Consider the following 14,624-nt stretch of genomic DNA (forward strand, 5'->3'; position numbering starts at 1 on the left):
ATTACATCCTGTAAGAAGAGTTTCTAAACTCTCCAAGCACTCGGTGCTTCTCCAGATGGAGTCTTCGGGAGCATCCTGTACATGTTTAGCAATAGCTAACCGGCGTTGTTGCTGCCCTTTCTTTAATAGCTAACCCACAAATACCGGAATCCCCGCAGGTCGCGCTCTCTCAGCCGGCCCAGCGGCATCGCTTCTCCCCCTGCGGGCTGATCCACGAACAGCCGCGCGTTGCAGCTCAGCGGGCGGTAAAGTTTAACCCTGAGAAGCGGGGTTTGCTGATGAGATGCTTCCACGTGCAAAGACTCAGCCTGGCCGCACGCGCACACGTGGGTTTCACGGCCAGCTGCGGAGCTTTCCCTTTGGTTTCTAATCACAAAGAAGCCTCACACAGCTGCAACATATATAAGTGCTCGTGCTCGCGTGTTCTTTTTTTCTCGAATGTTCTGGGGGAAGCGTTGTTAGGCTGCAAATCTGAAGAACATGGCGGGTACCTGGAGGATCTGCGTTTGTTTCTATTGCTGCATTCACTGGCTTTCTTTTAGCATCCAGTGCTCCCCCCGCTCCGAGGATCGCGCAGCACCTGACAAACCCTCCGGGCTCCTGGGAGCTCCTGAGCTCAGCGAGCTCCACCCGCTGCTGCGGCTGCCCCAGGGTGTGAGCCGAGGCTATGCCCTCCTGCCCCCCCTGCTCAAAGTGCTGTCCGACCAGGGACGTCAGAGCTGGGAAAGCGGGACCCCCAGGCTGCAGCCGGACTCCCGAGCCCTGCGGTACATGAAGAGGCTGTATAAGATGTACGCCACCAAGGAGGGAATCCCGAAGGCCCACAAGAGCCACCTCTATAACACTGTTCGACTTTTCACCCCGTGTTCTGAGTGCCAGCACCGCCACAGGGATCTGGTTACAGGTAGGTGCGGAGCCACCCGAGCTGCCCAGCTCAGACTGCTGGAGGCGTTTTGGTTTTAGATAGTCGATCTCACGCCAATGTATCCTAAATACAGCAGCAGTTCAAGCAGTGGTCTGTATCTGAACCAACTTCCGAAAGCAAATTTTAAGGCTGCTGTTAAAGTTCGTAACTTTAGATGAAAAATCATTAATGTAAACCATACTGTAAGTTCATTAAGATCCACAGAGCCCTCATCTGACTCTTAATCCTTTGCTCTCTGTGAGTTTGGAGATCACTTAATGCACTTGTGTGGTCACAAAGAACAATTTCTAACTCAGAGGAAAAGAGGCAGTGCTGAGCAGTGAGAGAAGCAGTGTGCTGAGCATTCAGCTCCACGCCTGGAGAGAGGGCCAGCCAATCTCAGAACTGAGATGGAAATACAGAAAACATAATAGGAAATGATAAGAACAGTGTATCCTACAATAGGGATGAATGAGACAGAAATATGCATTCAAAATAGCTTGGAAGCAGTCCTTTCTGCTTCACAAGAGAAAAGCAAACTGACAAAAATGACTTTCTGCTTTGCTGTTAGTCAGAGTCGCTGGCAGCTGTTGGTCAGGAATATGCGAGCAGGAAGAATAACTGCAGTTAATGCTAAAAACCTGAAGTTTTAAAGGGGACCTGGCAGCACACCCTTTAAAACTTGCACTATTTCATTTCATGGTTTTCTGTACAATCCAAAGAGTCTGGTTCCTCTTTCCCCTTCCCAGAACTGAAAGGACAACTGCCAATTTTGTGTGCTGCTCCTTAACTGCACGCTAACGCCTCTTAAAAGCCTTGGGCCGCCTTGGTTTTGTTGATAACTTTTGGTTCTCACCTAAGTAGACATTCCGTATAATAAAAATATGGGCATCTAAATTGGTTTCTTCCGCTGGTTAACAATTTCTGATTATCCACTATGCCATAGCATTTATGTACAGGTGGCAAATCAAGATGTGTTAACTGTGCAAGATCTCTGTTTCCCTTCCCAGGAGACCTTCACTCGGTGGATTTGCTCTTCAACCTGGATCGTGTTACTGCTCTCGAGCACTTACTCAAGTCTGTCTTGCTCTACTCATTTGACACCTCAGTTCCCACTTCTTCCTTTATGTGCACGTGCCATTTGTCTGTTAAGGAGCATGATTTTTCTAGCCAAGTATGTCCCAGTGTTTCGCACTCCGTAGCTCTTAGCCTGCACTTTGAAGTTAGAAAGCGCAAGTGGGTTGAGATTGATGTGACTTCTTTTCTGCAGCCTCTCATTGCTACTAACAGGAGGAATATTCACATGGCTGTGAACTTCACTTGTCTTTTGGGTAACCCACAAGATAACACTAAACAGGATAATCTCATTAATATGGCTCTGGTCCCCCCTTCTCTTCTTCTTTACCTAAATGATACCAGCGAGCAAGCTTATCACAGGTGGAACTCACTCAGACACAGAAGGAAAAGCCTGGTGCGGCCCAAGCAAAGGAACAGTCTGTTTGCTGATGTGACAGGTGATGAAGGAAGAGAGAAGACGCAGGGTAAAAGGGCGTCTCGGCATCGAAGGGAAGAGAATCTGAAGGAAGCTCTGGCAACTCCGCCTCAAAATTTGAGTGAATATTTCAAACAGTTTCTGTTTCCTCAAAACGAGTGTGAGCTTCACAGCTTCCGTTTGAGCTTCAGCCAATTAAAATGGGACAAATGGATAATAGCACCGCATCGATACAGCCCTCAGTACTGCAAGGGTGACTGTCCCAGGGTGGTCGGGCACCGTTACGGCTCTCCTGTACACACAATGGTGCAGAACATCATATATGAGAAATTGGACTCTTCTGTTCCCAGGCCCTCCTGTGTTCCTGCTGAGTACAGCCCTCTGAGCGTCCTGACCATAGAGCCTGATGGCTCCATAGTCTACAAAGAATACGAGGACATGATAGCTACTAAGTGCACTTGTCGGTAGTGGGTGTACCCTAAGCTGCTTTACACTGAGTTTGGGTGTTTTGCATTCTCAAGATATTTGTAGCATTTGTGTAATTCTAACAGCTCTTTCAAACTGAATAGGATTTAGCATGGAATAAGAGGGTGTTTATATAATAGCACTATTTTTGTAGCCACTCAGTCTTTCTAGAACGTGAAAATAAATGTAGATATCTTTTTATTGGAATAATATTGCATTTGAACAGAAGTGGTTTCAACTACCAGATGCCTATTTTAAGCTGTTTTGTTACAGATTTAATAATAAATAAAATGAATGCTTATCACTCATATCACTTAAATTCAGTGTCTGCTGGTCTTTCTCTATATAAAGAAATCCTTTGTAATGATGCTTCTGCTAAGCTTCTAGGGAAAGAGGAAAAAAGGCTAATGTTAAAATTACTTTCTCAGTATTTCATTATTTTTCCTTTCCAAATTTCCAATTCCCCCAGCACTTTCCTTGTTGTAGGAATGTTGCAGAAAATGCTTATTGCAGGCTGAGAACTCAAGCTAAGGGAGCTTTGGCTGCAGCTCACACAAAGGACTGCTTTGGTAGGGATTCTTTAATGGAAGAATGCAGTGCTGTTTTGTGGTTTTTTTGTTTTTTGTTTTTTTGTTTGTTTGTTTTAATAGCTAAGAATAGCTTTTAAAACAATTTGTGAATGTACTGTTGTATAAACTCCTCCATTCTCTACTAGTCTGTAACATTAGTCATGACTCTCACAGTTCTACGTTGCTTGGCCTGGGCACGCAGCCTGGGGGGGAAGCACAGAACCCAGAGGGGCTCCGCGTGGCTCACAGCACGCTGGCAGGGCAGCAGGAGAGCTTCAGTGTGAGCCTGAAGGGCGGTGTGGAGCTGCGGTGCTGCCTGCTACAACACAGCCTCTGCTGATTGCATTAGCCTGGGGCTGCTACACTAAAAATAGTGCTTACTTTGGCTCAGTGTGAGGGTACATTTTACCAAGAGCTCAAGGCAAAATAGCTCCATGTCTAACAGGCTCCTGCCCCAGGTCAGCACTGCATTTGATTGGGTTAGAAAAGGGTTCCTTGCCTAAGAAGCGTCACTCCCACCAGTCCGTTTCAAACGATGGGAATTCAGCTCTGCCAAGCGTTTGTTTGTTTAAAGTGGCCTCCTTTCAAATTATCTCTGTGGTTCTTTTCTCAGTGATAAATTCTGGCAACATCTTTTTGTGACTTCTCACAGCATTTTTGTGGGGATTGAGGAGATCGGGTACGCTGTATTTGATTCAGCAGAAATAAGCATGGAGGTGTAAAACAAAATTATTGGGTCTTTAGCACGAGTGTGAAAAAGCTAATTCAAGAGAAAGCATCCAGGCTATTGAAACCGTACTGGGGGCAGCTAAAACACGCTCACAGAAACGCGTAACCTCGTATCAGAAATCTGCAATGGATTCCAGGGCTCCTCCCGTGCGGTGTGACGGCGCAGCCTGCGCTCTGCAGCGGCACAACAGCGCGGATCTCCGGCTGAGGAGGCGCAGAACCGTGAGCACCGCTACCGCCCTCGCAGCCCGCCGCCAGGGCGCGCAGGCCTTTCCCACCCTCAGCAGCTGCACACACGCCCTGCTCCTCTCCTCCCCCCGTCCCTGCAAAGCCAGCAGAAGCTGCATCGTTAACGGAGCTGATTAGAGACGTGGGGTTGTTAGAACCGATGTGCCAGCGGGACGAGCTCCGCAGGCGCCCACAGCCCGGAGGGGATCGGCGATCGGCGGGGCCTCACGCAGCGGGGGCGCGCACCTCCAGCGTAACCCTTAGCAACCAATGGTAACCCGTGGTAACCATGGGAACCCGCGGTAACCAATGGCCGCCGTGCGGCCCGGAAGCGGAAGCAGCATCTGAGATTCCTCTTCCGGGGCGCGCGGCGGCAGCGCAGCCCGCAAGGTGACACGGTACCACCATGGGCATCCACTTCGGGAACCTGGCCCGGGTGCGCCACATCATCACCTACAGCCTGTCGCCTTTCGAGCAGCGAGCGATGCCCAACGTCTTCTCGGACGGGCTGCCCAACGTGTGGCGGCGGTTCAGCTCGCAGGTCTTCAAGGTTGCACCCCGTGAGTAGGCGGCGGGGCTGAGGGAGGCGGAGCGGGGCGGTGGGGTTTTGTAGCGAGGTGTCGTGGCGGGGTTTTGTTGGTTCAGAAGCGCTGCAAGTGGCCCAGGCCGCTCCGTGCCTTGCCCTGTGTCAGCGTTCCTTTTCCTTTCCAGCCTTCGTGGGCGCCTACCTCCTCTACTCCTGGGGCACACAAGAGTTTGAGAGGCTGAAGAGGAAGAACCCTGCTGACTATGAGAACGACCAGTGACTGCATCTCTAAGACGTTACCACTCTGTAGCACCAACGGCTTGTTGCTGTGCTTGTTCATGTAACCAGAGGGACGGGGAGATAATATATCATAATGCCTAATAAACTTTAACTTTGTCCCATGTCTTTATATGAAGTCCGTGTCTTACAGTGTTTAAGGTGAATTGCACCACGTTATCTGTCAGGTGAATTCCATACTGAGAGATAACTGTACTAAATTTCTCTGAGCTCCAATTGCTTTATTTTACATTCCCAGACTTTCTGACTCTACTTTCAGGAAATATTTCGTAGTGCAGTTAGTTAAAGACAGCCCTTGCTATAATACAAGTGATGAGAAATAACAGTACAGAGGCAAGCTCTTTGATCCCTTTATCTTTCCCTCACTAGCCACTTTTTGCTTGAATTAGAATACATTCTAGTCTCTGTACCTGTGAAGAACAAACAGTCTGATATGATACTGACAAAAATTGCCCAACCCGACTGATGGTTCAGAATTGAATATGAGCTTTGACCCTCTATACAGTTACCAGGTTATCATATTTATTAATAATAATCTGATGATAAACTGCAGTTCTGATGTTTGGTTAGTGTTAATTGGCTGAATTAAAAGCAGTTCTTAGGGAACTACAAGGAAGTAAAGGGATTATTTTAACACCCAAGGATGATTTAAGGAACTCTATTACTACCATTATATTTTCAAACACATGACTGCAAAATTCACCCTGGGGCAGTTAAGCATATGACATGCTTTGCTCTCCAAAGTCCAGAATGTTTGGCTCATTCCTTTATTTATTTATTTATTTATTTAAGTGTTGAGCTGCCTGTCTCAAATTCAAGCACAAGCAAAGTAACACATTTATCTCCCTGTCACTCTACTCCTGTAGCTGGTACTGCAAATTTATCTAATCTGCAGAGTGTGACGTTTTTCTGTGATAGTTCCTTTGTGGGTTAAGGGCTGAACTGTCTGGAAGGCAAAGATGCTCAGTCTCTCACTTCAGCAAGCTGGGGGATATACAACTTTTATAGCTGAAGGTTTTCTTGTTCTGTACTCCCAAGTGCAGTCTGAGGCTGGCAGAAACAAGTAAAGCAAGCTCCTCAGTGCTTCAAGTTCTGCTACAAATAATCTCTGTTTTACTCTCTTTCAATTCAATCCTGTCTTCCACTTAAGCAAGGGAACAATGAACTGGGCACTCCAATTCTGAGAGCAGCCAAAGATGTCTGCAGGCATATTTCATTCAGAACTCTTATTTACTTACCCTCAAAGAGTGACAGCAGTTGATTTGTAGCCTGAATAACAGGACATCTAAGCTTCAAACAGTGGGAGCTTGAGTCAATACTTTTTTTTCAGTGCCTCAGCAGTTCTGTTGAACATGAGCAGCTCAGAACAGAGCCCAGCCTTTCTGATGAGTCTCTGCCCCCGTTCACAGACAGCTGAACTATGTCCTGACCAGCTGCTAGACTACTGTAAACAGGTGGCACGTTCAGCTGCCACTGGTGAGTTTACCTACAACCCAGCAGCCCTGTGAGCCTCAAGCGGCAGCACTGCCAGGCCCTGGCTTTTAACCTTCATGCTGCGGGGTCAGCAGGTGGGCTGGAGCAGCTCCCTGTCTGCTCCTGCTGCTGGCAGCGCCTGCTGCAATCCTGCTGAGCTGTTCTCATCTCTGCAGTTGCCTGCAGGCCCAGCCTGTGCAGCAGGGAGCGAGATGCAAACCCGGCACATGGGCTGTGATGGCTCCCACCTGCCAGGTGGTGCGTGGGAGGTCAGCTGAGCAGCGTTTCAGAATCTGAACAATGCAGCTGAAAATTTCTCCGTCGCCTGATTTATTTCTGATGTTCCTTCCCTAAATGTCAAGTGGCAACACAGCCATGTTTTGTTTTCTTTGTCAATTGTTTAAACAATTGCATTGGCTATCTACTGGCCAGCAGTAGACACCTGGACTGCACTGCGTTTGCATACATGGAAACAATAAGTCCCTTTTTTTCTTGCACAAGTGAAACAGATAGCAGCCTAAAAGGGATCTGCAACTACACAGACACTATGAAGAACCTAGGAGACACACCGATTTTGACGTATCATCACAAATTACTAGTTTTAGCTAGCCAAAAAAGCTGAGAAACAACGACATGCTGAAGGCACTGCTCTGAGAGCTGAGATGCCATTTCAAGCCTGTGCTCTACAGGTGAAGTCAAGACAAACCACTGGCTCTTTTTTCCCCGTCTCTGCTCGATAGTGCCTAGCAAAGAAAGGAGTAATTACAACTCAGATGTATGTAAAGAAAGGATTCAGTGGAAGAAATGATTGAGAAATTCACAGACAAATGTAAAAAACAAAAACAAAAAAAAACCAATACTGAAGTTCAGCTATTTGATCTGCAATGACTATGTGAGATCCAAGAAAGTGAAATAAAGACCAGTTTTGATTCCTCCTCACAGGGAAGCAAGACAAACAAGGGGAAGTGGGAAAAGTTAAGAGGAACCCCAGGAAAGGAACAAATCTTCCAGCAGTGGATTGGAGGCAATATGCTGCAAAGGGTTTTTATTTAATCCCAGTGAAATTTGGGCTTCCCAGTAATCATTTGTAGGCTGGAACCTGACAACATAGCAGGTATTATCTTAATCTATGTAACTTGCCTTCCACGCTGGCACTTATGCCTCCATATTAAGCAATCACAGAAAACTGTAGCCTACTGCATTCACATTTGGATTTATCATGTAGCTAACGCATAATTACTTTTATACAGTATCTGACTACTTGAATTTTTTTTTTTATTTTTTATTTTTTAAACAGACTGCTTCAAAATCTGCATGGAGAACTCGATGCAACTACATCTGTGTTCTGTGACTCTGCAACTGAAATAATCATTTCCTTGACAGATGCAGCATACTTGGACATACATGGCAGCTGGATGCATAAAATATCACCAACAAAAAGGAGTAAATATGCACTTACAGAGTTTCTAAGTAAACTTAGAAACACACTACTCCTACTTGTCTCAGTGGGAGACAAGTGGGACAAGCATGTCTCAACTTTGATATTTTGGAAAAAATGAGAGGCAGTATGTAGTCCTTTTTAAACATTATTTTCTCTAGGCTGTTGGCAATCTTGTATCACCACAGAATAGTTTAAGATTCCCCTTAATTATAGTCTGCCCGTCCACATCAGTGGGAGGTTTGTTGGCACCTTTCAGAAGATTAATCATGAGTTACACTGTGAGATACAGACTACAGCAGAGTGTTCATCTCAATAAACCAGTCTTGCTACATAGAGCAACTCACCTCCACAAAATCCTTGCAAGCACCTCTTCTACTTTTGTGCTTAGCTATCTAGAGATCTGTGATTTACCTATTAAGTAATAACATAATTTTTGCATTCCAAACCCCACATGGAAAACATTACATCTGATTCTCAAGTACTACTTTGTGGAAAGAAAAGTTAAATGGCTTGCTTGTGATTCTTTTAGACACCAAGAACGAGAAGCAGAATCGAAAGTTTGATTCTCTGCTCCAAATACTCTCGGGAGAAAAGTAGTTACCTCCCAGCTGGCAAACTCAGAGCTGTGCATACTGTGAATGTCACAGAAGTCAAATAAGGTTATGGCTTTTTGATCTTCACCACGATACTGTTGGCCACCCACACTTTTACTTGCAAGCACACAACGGAGTTCTGGTAACATGCTAGATAGACTTTAAAGAAGGAACAGTTGGCAAATCTGGTAAGCTGACCAGACAAAGTACAAGTGGAAGGAGAGTAAATTATTAGCTAGATAGATAGGCCTTGAACCAGATCACTTCAGTAGATGCTAGCTTCGTAATTCCCTCTTGCTCCTAAATGAACTTTGCTCTTGTAATGACTGACAGCTGATGCAGTGATAAGAGAATGAAGTCTATAAAAATCTGGCTGTAGCTTGGGAAGTCCTATTCGGGGCTCTTCCAACCTCCTCTGCCCACGGCTGCTCTTACAGTTGAAGTGGCAGCTCATACTGTGAAGATGCACTGTTTGAAAACTGTGGCATTCCTTTTATTCTTCTCGCTGCTGCTCAGTCAGGTAAGCACAGATAACTATTTGAAGTGCTAGTTCAAATGTCAGGCAGCAAAGAAGGGCGCGAATGAGAGAAACTGGCAGGAATCTGCAGTATGGGTAGAGCTCTTTTAGCAGATTCAGCATGCCAAAGAAGTAGAGTGACTGCCGAGTGAAGATGGGTTACTCTGAAAAGTAATCGAGCAAGTAACTCTGCCTTCCCTCCCAAAGTAACTAAAACGTTAGTTTTCAGTAACTATTTCTTTAAGACTCGGATAAAAGCAATTATACTTTAAGAGAGCAATGCCTGAAAACAAGAAAGATTTAAAGTCCTTCACTTAAAAATGTTTAAGAGGATTGACCCGAGCATCAAAGCGACCCCCTGCCTACTGCTGCTGCATGCTCCTGACGGTTGGCTGCAACTCTGTTCCAGGTGCACTGTGCTTCCCTGCACCAACCACAGCCTCTCCTGAGACAGAAGCGGATGACGCCTTTCTGGAGAGGAGTCTCACTGAGACCTGTTGGAGCCTCATGTAGGGATAACAGTGAATGCATTACAATGCTATGCAGGTAAATAACCCTCATCAATATCAAAGCTCAGAGACGCTTGATACGCTGTTATGTAGAGGAAGCTCCTTATTCTCAATCAAACAAGATATGGGATTAATTCTGTGCATAGAAGAAAAAGATGCCAGGAATAAGGATGGAGCAATAGATTCAGACCTCTTTTGTTAGCAGTACAAACAGACCAGAGTCCAAGTGCCCTTGACGACAAGCCTTAGCCATTGCAATGCAACCCCAAAAAGTCATCTCAAAAAAAGAAAAAAGAACACAGAATTTTAGACTGAATTTAGGTATTGGCTAAGAGGCCTTAAAATTAATCCTTCTTAAGGCCAATATTGTTCACTTTAGAGCATATATTAATTAATGGGGACTACTTACGCTCTCAGCTCAAAGAGAGCTAAAATACTAAAGCTGACATTCCTCAGTACCATGCATGCTAGGTGTGAGTAAATTGTCCAAATACATACAAAAAGTGATGCTGAAGTTACTTAGTGACTGAAAGCTGATTTTGTGTGGCACCTACTGTAGTCCTGCCAGAAAGCAAATGGAAGAGGAGTAGAACACACACATCATCTACACACAAATGCTACAGGAGAAGGTAGTCGGGCTCCTCTTTTGCATGCATTTGAAATGCTTCCTTTGGTTCTACCGACTAGCATGGATGAACTGTAACAGCAGGAAGATAAATAGACAGAAAGGCATCCCTTACGTATAATCTGTCCTCCACTATCTGACTATTTAGACCTGAGTAACACATACTATTGAGTTACCACAGAAAGTAAAGAACGTAAAATGAATAAAGCCAAACTGAATTGAGTCAGCGAGATCCACAGCAGCACCACTGCGACAGCTGAGTAAGATGAGCACTGCTAGGGCCAGACAGACCTGTATCAGCCCTGCACGGCTGCCAGTCTGAGCTGTCAGTGCCTGATGATGTTTTGTCCTCTAGGAAGAACCGCTGCTTCCTTAGAACGGCCTCCGAGTGACCTGCCATGAGGACACCCGCCGCTGTTACTGCTACCACGGCTCAGCTCTACTTGTGACATATTTATTGACCACTCAGAAGCTACGACAGCAAATCAGCAAAAATTACATTCGACTTTCCTGTCATAAGAACTGGTAAAAGGACTTCAAAGAGATGGAGAGCATTTGCTCACTGAGGCTGTACCTCTGCAGCACGCACTGAGGATGACTCTGGCCAAGCTCAATAAAAGGACTCTGCATCTCATGTTTGTTTTGGGTTTTTTTTGTAATTGTTCATATATATATTTTTTTAAGCTGTGTATTAAAAATTTATATTCAGCAAGCTACCTGGATTTTTCCTTGCATCCTGCGACCAAAGTGTATGGTGACAGCACATCAGGCATTTCAAGCAGAAGTGCTTATTTCACAGTGGACTTTAGACATTTATCCTTCAACCTGGCAAGCGCATAAAGTTGATCACGCTTCCATCTCATTTCAGTCTCAACAGCTGAACTCTTATCCGTACCTCAAATAAAGGCCTGTTAGAAGAGAGAGCAAACAAACTGATAATAATAGTGCTAGCAGATTCAATATACTAAATATATCTGGTGATAACTGGAAGAAGTATTTACTTTTAAATTATTTCTAATCAAAATTGCCTACGTCCCAAGCTGACCTCCCTGCCTGAAGAGTCCTATTATTTCAACATACCTTCTATCAAAATCAGATTTTGACCAGATAGGCATTAAAGAGCTGAGGGAAACAAAGCTGATTTTGATTGACAAATATCAACAGTCTGAGACACACATATACTGAATGCATCTTCCCTTGTTGTGTGCAGAGCGCTGGGATCAAAAAAGAAACTCTGCTTAAAAACACAGCAGCAGGGAGCAGGCAGCCCACTCAACAGACAGGACCACTCCGAAGTTTAATACAGAAAATCTATTTGATATTTATTAAACTTAGTTTCTCCAGTTACAGTTTTGCATTGTACAAAGCATTTTAATGACACAGTAGTTAAAAAGATCTTTACAAATTGAAATGTGATACCCTTTTCTCCAAATATTTTAATTGCCATAAATTTGTTTAAAAATACACATTAAACGCATGTTTCAGACACTAAACTTTCTATAATCTCAATACCACAAAATACATAGAATATACTATACAGATGTGGAAAAAATCTAGTTAGTATATAATACTTTGCTCACCATTAACAGCTTTATTACGTGAAATGCACATACTGACTTAGAAATCCTAATTTTGAGCCCCAAAGTACCCTTTGAAATTTCAAATGTATTGCAACAAATAAAATCACAGTTGGTGTGTTTTTTTAGGTTTTGGTTGAAGACAGATGCCTAAATATTCTGATAGAAACAAAACGCAACACATGGACTCGTCATGTACAAAGTGTGAAACAGAGACATCCCATTAGTTACTAGCAGTACCTTTCTGTATGATTCATAAGGGCTTCATTTATAAGCGACAGGTGAAAAGTTACCTTCCCTCACCCACAAACCCTCCCCCAAAAAAACCCTTCTTCATCAAATAATAATTTCAATTAAGATAAAGGATTTTTAATAAATATATAAGCACTTTATCCTCCATATACAAAATTTCTTAAAACAATTTAAAAGGGGGACCAGATACAAATGTCAGGAACTGTGCTTGCAAAAGTCATGCCTGGTCCTTAGAGTTGAGTTTTCAGATGTGTAACATCAATGCAGCCGAAAAGAAGGGCTGCAGAAGTTCTGTGCACCCAATGGCACCGATTCCCAGGGCTGCATATAAAAACCAAGTCAGGGAACACTGCATTCCAATTTGCCTGTATCAGCTCCAATAGCAAACAGAGAGGTACGACAGGAATAGGTACATTTCCATTAAGTTTCCAGGTGAAATTAAAACATTTACATAGAGATATCCTATATAAACCTTAATGCTGTAACACAGCATAGTGTAATTCAATTGAAACTCAGCTGAGATGGGCAGAGAGCAAAGAACTAATGCTGTCAATGGCTGATCTAGCAAAGACCAGAGCTCCAGCTGAGAGCAAAATGTCCCTACCACACAGCTAACCCTCCTTCCCTGCCTGCCCCCACCCCCCACACTGCTGCTTTCAAATGGCATCATGGCATCAGAAACCAATTCCTTGAAAAGTAATGGAGTTTGACACACATCACGATTCCCTGATTGATTGCTTTTAGGTAACTTTCACACTTTGGAGATTTGCCTCCTGGAATAGCTCTGTATTTGTTTCAGTTGGCCATCAGAAGCTTTGGCTAGTCTTCACACTTCAAGATATCCAGCATTAACATACAGGTTTCCATAACACTGTTTCATTAGATGGAGTAATTTAAACCCTGACCAAAGTATTTGTCAGAAATCTAAAAATTTGGAAGTTGCTTACTCCCCAATGGGTAATTCAAACTCGACTTGCTCAGGCCCTTAACATAAATGCTGCAGTGACAGTAAATATCTGTTGGGTAAATGAAATATTAAATACAGCAAAGGTAGTCTCTCTTTCCAATAGTTTCCCATTTTGGAGAACTACATAATTATCTGCCTACGGCTTTATTTTACTTGCCCCGGGCAAGCACAACATCATTTCCATAAAGTAATGACTCTCTGTATGTTGGGGCCATTCATAAATACATTTCAGGGCTTTTTTTTTTCTTCTTCTTTTGTTATCACAGCAATCAAGCCTCAGCAATCTAAAGGAATATACATTGCACTCCTGTATAATATGCAAGATTTATCACCAGTAAGATGGTGACTCAGCACTCAATAAATAATATATCAATATAGTCAGTTGCACCATAATCTAAAAACAAGTATAACATAGACTTTGGACAGACTGATTTCATATATATATACATATATATTAAAAGACACATACAATACAAATTGCATACTGCCATCAAAAGCCAAGAAGAGCCATCCACACGCTCTACTTTATGGCTAATAGTTTCAAATCAAAATAAAAGTATCAGGCTGTTTTACTCTGGTGTCCTGAAGATTTGATTATAAATATAAATGGTTGCACCTTATCATCTAGGAACCTGCAGGTTTCACAGCAAATCCAAATAATAGTGATATCTGAGCAAGCCTAGTCTGATTAAGCCATTTTTAAGATTCATCAACTGGGACTGCGTTCAGGAAGGGGATTAAAATCACAGCATTGATATGTATTGAAGATACAATCGTTTAGGGAATCGTTGAGGAAGCCAGGAGTGAGGGATCCCCTCCTCAGCACCCACTGCAGCCTGCCTGAGCGCTGACGCCGCCTGCATTTCCACCGCTGTTGTGCAGAGGTTAACGGAAGGACAGAGTTGGACTGTTTGTCTGCATTGTGGCTTTGGGATGGAAGCATATTAAGCATATTTGCTTTTTTTATAGCTATAAAATCTGACAAAGTACACAACTTCTGTCTTGGAAACAACAGTAAATCCCACATCAGATATGCTTTTGGAAGCATGAAATTTAAGTTTCTCTGATGGAAATAGCCACAGATGAGTAAGGCATTTCTTTTCAAATAACAAGACCACTGCGTATCTCCCATACGGACAGAAAACTTGGGACAGCACTCCAGGGAACACCTCCCTGTGACAGACTCTGTCAGCCATTTCAGGTCCACATTTTGACACAATGGAAGAAGTCTTTCAGTTACGTGAAGACAATATTTTAAGACCCACCGACCCGGGGACAAGTGATACATTTTTTTTTAGAGACAACTGCGTGTGACACCAAAAGGTATCTGTGGGACTCTAAGGAAATAAAAAAAGAAAATAAATTCCCAGAGATGAGACCATTCCTGCTTACAGTCATGGTCACTGTGCACAAAGGAGCAAGCCGAAAGCAGCCGCGCCGCCTGGTGCAGCACTACACAA

General features: G+C 43.8%; 4 protein-coding genes across 4 annotated transcripts in view; 3 read left to right on the plus strand and 1 right to left on the minus strand.

Moving 5' to 3' along the window:
• Window positions 1-262: 262 nt before the first annotated feature.
• On the plus strand, window positions 263-4,236 carry GDF9 (growth differentiation factor 9). The gene is made up of 2 exons (XM_031598481.2): window positions 263-904; window positions 1,915-4,236. The coding sequence occupies exons 1-2, from the start codon at window positions 481-483 to the stop codon at window positions 2,862-2,864; spliced, it is 1,374 nt and encodes a 457-aa protein (XP_031454341.2). The 5' UTR covers window positions 263-480; the 3' UTR covers window positions 2,865-4,236.
• Window positions 4,237-4,729: 493 nt separating this feature from the next.
• On the plus strand, window positions 4,730-5,328 carry UQCRQ (ubiquinol-cytochrome c reductase complex III subunit VII). The gene is made up of 2 exons (XM_031598485.2): window positions 4,730-4,947; window positions 5,099-5,328. The coding sequence occupies exons 1-2, from the start codon at window positions 4,794-4,796 to the stop codon at window positions 5,191-5,193; spliced, it is 249 nt and encodes an 82-aa protein (XP_031454345.1). The 5' UTR covers window positions 4,730-4,793; the 3' UTR covers window positions 5,194-5,328.
• Window positions 5,329-9,081: 3,753 nt separating this feature from the next.
• Window positions 9,082-10,990, plus strand: LEAP2 (liver enriched antimicrobial peptide 2). The gene is made up of 3 exons (XM_031598486.2): window positions 9,082-9,237; window positions 9,644-9,780; window positions 10,724-10,990. The coding sequence occupies exons 1-3, from the start codon at window positions 9,181-9,183 to the stop codon at window positions 10,758-10,760; spliced, it is 231 nt and encodes a 76-aa protein (XP_031454346.2). The 5' UTR covers window positions 9,082-9,180; the 3' UTR covers window positions 10,761-10,990.
• Window positions 10,991-11,160: 170 nt separating this feature from the next.
• The window catches only part of AFF4 (ALF transcription elongation factor 4), a 49,421-nt gene continuing 45,957 nt past the window's right edge, over window positions 11,161-14,624 (minus strand). Inside the window, exon 22 of the mRNA XM_090150918.1 lies at window positions 11,161-11,276. Within this exon, the coding sequence (XP_090007044.1) occupies window positions 11,254-11,276 (23 nt within the window). The 3' untranslated portion in view covers window positions 11,161-11,253. The remainder of the gene's footprint in view (window positions 11,277-14,624) is intronic.

This window comes from Phasianus colchicus, chromosome 15 (assembly GCF_987193195.1).
Source record: "Phasianus colchicus chromosome 15, bPhaCol1.hap1.1, whole genome shotgun sequence".
NCBI classification, from domain to species: Eukaryota; Metazoa; Chordata; class Aves; order Galliformes; family Phasianidae; genus Phasianus; species Phasianus colchicus.

Coding starts and splice junctions, on each gene's coding strand:
- UQCRQ (XM_031598485.2), top strand. CDS start 4,794: ATGGGCATCCACTTCGGGAACCTGGCCCGGGTGCGCCACATCATCACC. Junction 4,948..5,098: donor GGTCTTCAAGGTTGCACCCC/GTGAGTAGGCGG, acceptor TTTCCTTTCCAG/CCTTCGTGGGCGCCTACCTC.
- LEAP2 (XM_031598486.2), top strand. CDS start 9,181: ATGCACTGTTTGAAAACTGTGGCATTCCTTTTATTCTTCTCGCTGCTG. Junction 9,238..9,643: donor TCTCGCTGCTGCTCAGTCAG/GTAAGCACAGAT, acceptor ACTCTGTTCCAG/GTGCACTGTGCTTCCCTGCA. Junction 9,781..10,723: donor TGCATTACAATGCTATGCAG/GTAAATAACCCT, acceptor TTTGTCCTCTAG/GAAGAACCGCTGCTTCCTTA.
- GDF9 (XM_031598481.2), top strand. CDS start 481: ATGGCGGGTACCTGGAGGATCTGCGTTTGTTTCTATTGCTGCATTCAC. Junction 905..1,914: donor CCACAGGGATCTGGTTACAG/GTAGGTGCGGAG, acceptor TTCCCTTCCCAG/GAGACCTTCACTCGGTGGAT.